The 1,122-nt window shown below is 45.7% G+C and overlaps 1 protein-coding gene across 1 annotated transcript in view; it reads right to left on the bottom strand.

Annotated features, from left to right (window-relative positions):
• The window catches only part of abce1 (ATP-binding cassette, sub-family E (OABP), member 1), a 10,863-nt gene that overhangs the window by 6,759 nt on the left and 2,982 nt on the right, over window positions 1–1,122 (bottom strand). The window contains exons 2-4 of the mRNA XM_008436019.2: window positions 465–609; window positions 302–387; window positions 129–226 (exon numbers count right to left, since the gene is read on the bottom strand). Of these exons, the coding sequence (XP_008434241.1) occupies window positions 129–226; window positions 302–387; window positions 465–567 (287 nt within the window). The 5' untranslated portion in view covers window positions 568–609. The remainder of the gene's footprint in view (window positions 1–128; window positions 227–301; window positions 388–464; window positions 610–1,122) is intronic.

Genomic DNA, 1,122 nt, shown 5'->3' with positions numbered 1-1,122 from the left:
TTATTAAATAAAACATGAAATGATAATGTATTGTTCTTACTGTATGTATATATATTTTCTTTGTAGCCATAAAAGGGGCCTAAAGGCTTTTTAAACGAAGTAAAAACCGACCAGACGGATCTGCGTACCTGTGCAGTTTGAAGGAGTTGGCACAGTATCTGTGAGTCGTTTCTTTCTCCAGGTTGCTGGGAAGGTTGACGATGGACAGCGCTCCGAACGGACATTTCTACGGCGACAACAGGARGTGAGGGAAAGAAACCTGACTCYACGCACACAAGCGGTCCAATCTGTGWGCCGCTACCTTGATGCAGATGCCGCAGCCTATGCAGAGCGACTCTGAGATCCAGACGATCTTACTCTGAGGAGTCACCTCGATGCACAGCTTACCTGCAAACACACGCAGCGCATCAGCGTCCTGCAGCCGCAGCAGCAGCAGCATCATCATCAGGCGTCCAAACACTCACCCATGCGGACCACCGGGCAGCTCTTCTTGCACTCCTGACGGCATTTTTTAGGCTTGCACTTGTCGTGGTTGACGATGGCGATCCTGGTGTTCTTATCCGCCATGTTGGAGGGGGGCTGGGATGACGGACGCTGGCGCCTGCGGAGCTGCAAGRAGGAGAGAAGRTGAAGGAAAAGAATMAAACCTTTAATCTTTACAGAACCGCTGAGTTCGTTCAGCTGAYCCCAGGTCTGTGTGCAGCTGAAGTCAGGCTTCCTCCGTTCAACTCAGCGACGCTAAAACAAGAAGCGCTAAGCTAACAGGAAACAAAATCAAAGAGTTGTGAAGGAAACTAACTCAGGAATCAAAACAACTGGAAGAGTCAAACAGTTTATGTCCCACAGAATTAAACTTTAAAACTCGTATTCATTTAGGCTGTAGAGGCTGAAGACTCTCCTGTAGCAGTCTGTGGTTCTTACAGCTCTTCTGCTGAGGCCTCTGACTGAAGTCTGTCACTGTGAGTTAATGAGCAGGTTTTGTGCATTTATATGATATAAAAAMTGAATGACAGGCCTGTATTTACAGTAGGGCTAAAACGATTAATCGTGATTAATCAATTATTGGAATAATCAACTAATTTAGTAATTGATTAATCATTAACTGGAGTATTCAGACTAAAG

The sequence above is a fragment of the Poecilia reticulata genome, linkage group LG18 (assembly GCF_000633615.1).
Source record: "Poecilia reticulata strain Guanapo linkage group LG18, Guppy_female_1.0+MT, whole genome shotgun sequence".
In the NCBI taxonomy this organism is placed as follows: domain Eukaryota; kingdom Metazoa; phylum Chordata; class Actinopteri; order Cyprinodontiformes; family Poeciliidae; genus Poecilia; species Poecilia reticulata.
The sequence above is the reverse complement of the archived record's forward strand: the minus strand, read 5'-3'. Positions and strand labels throughout refer to the sequence as shown.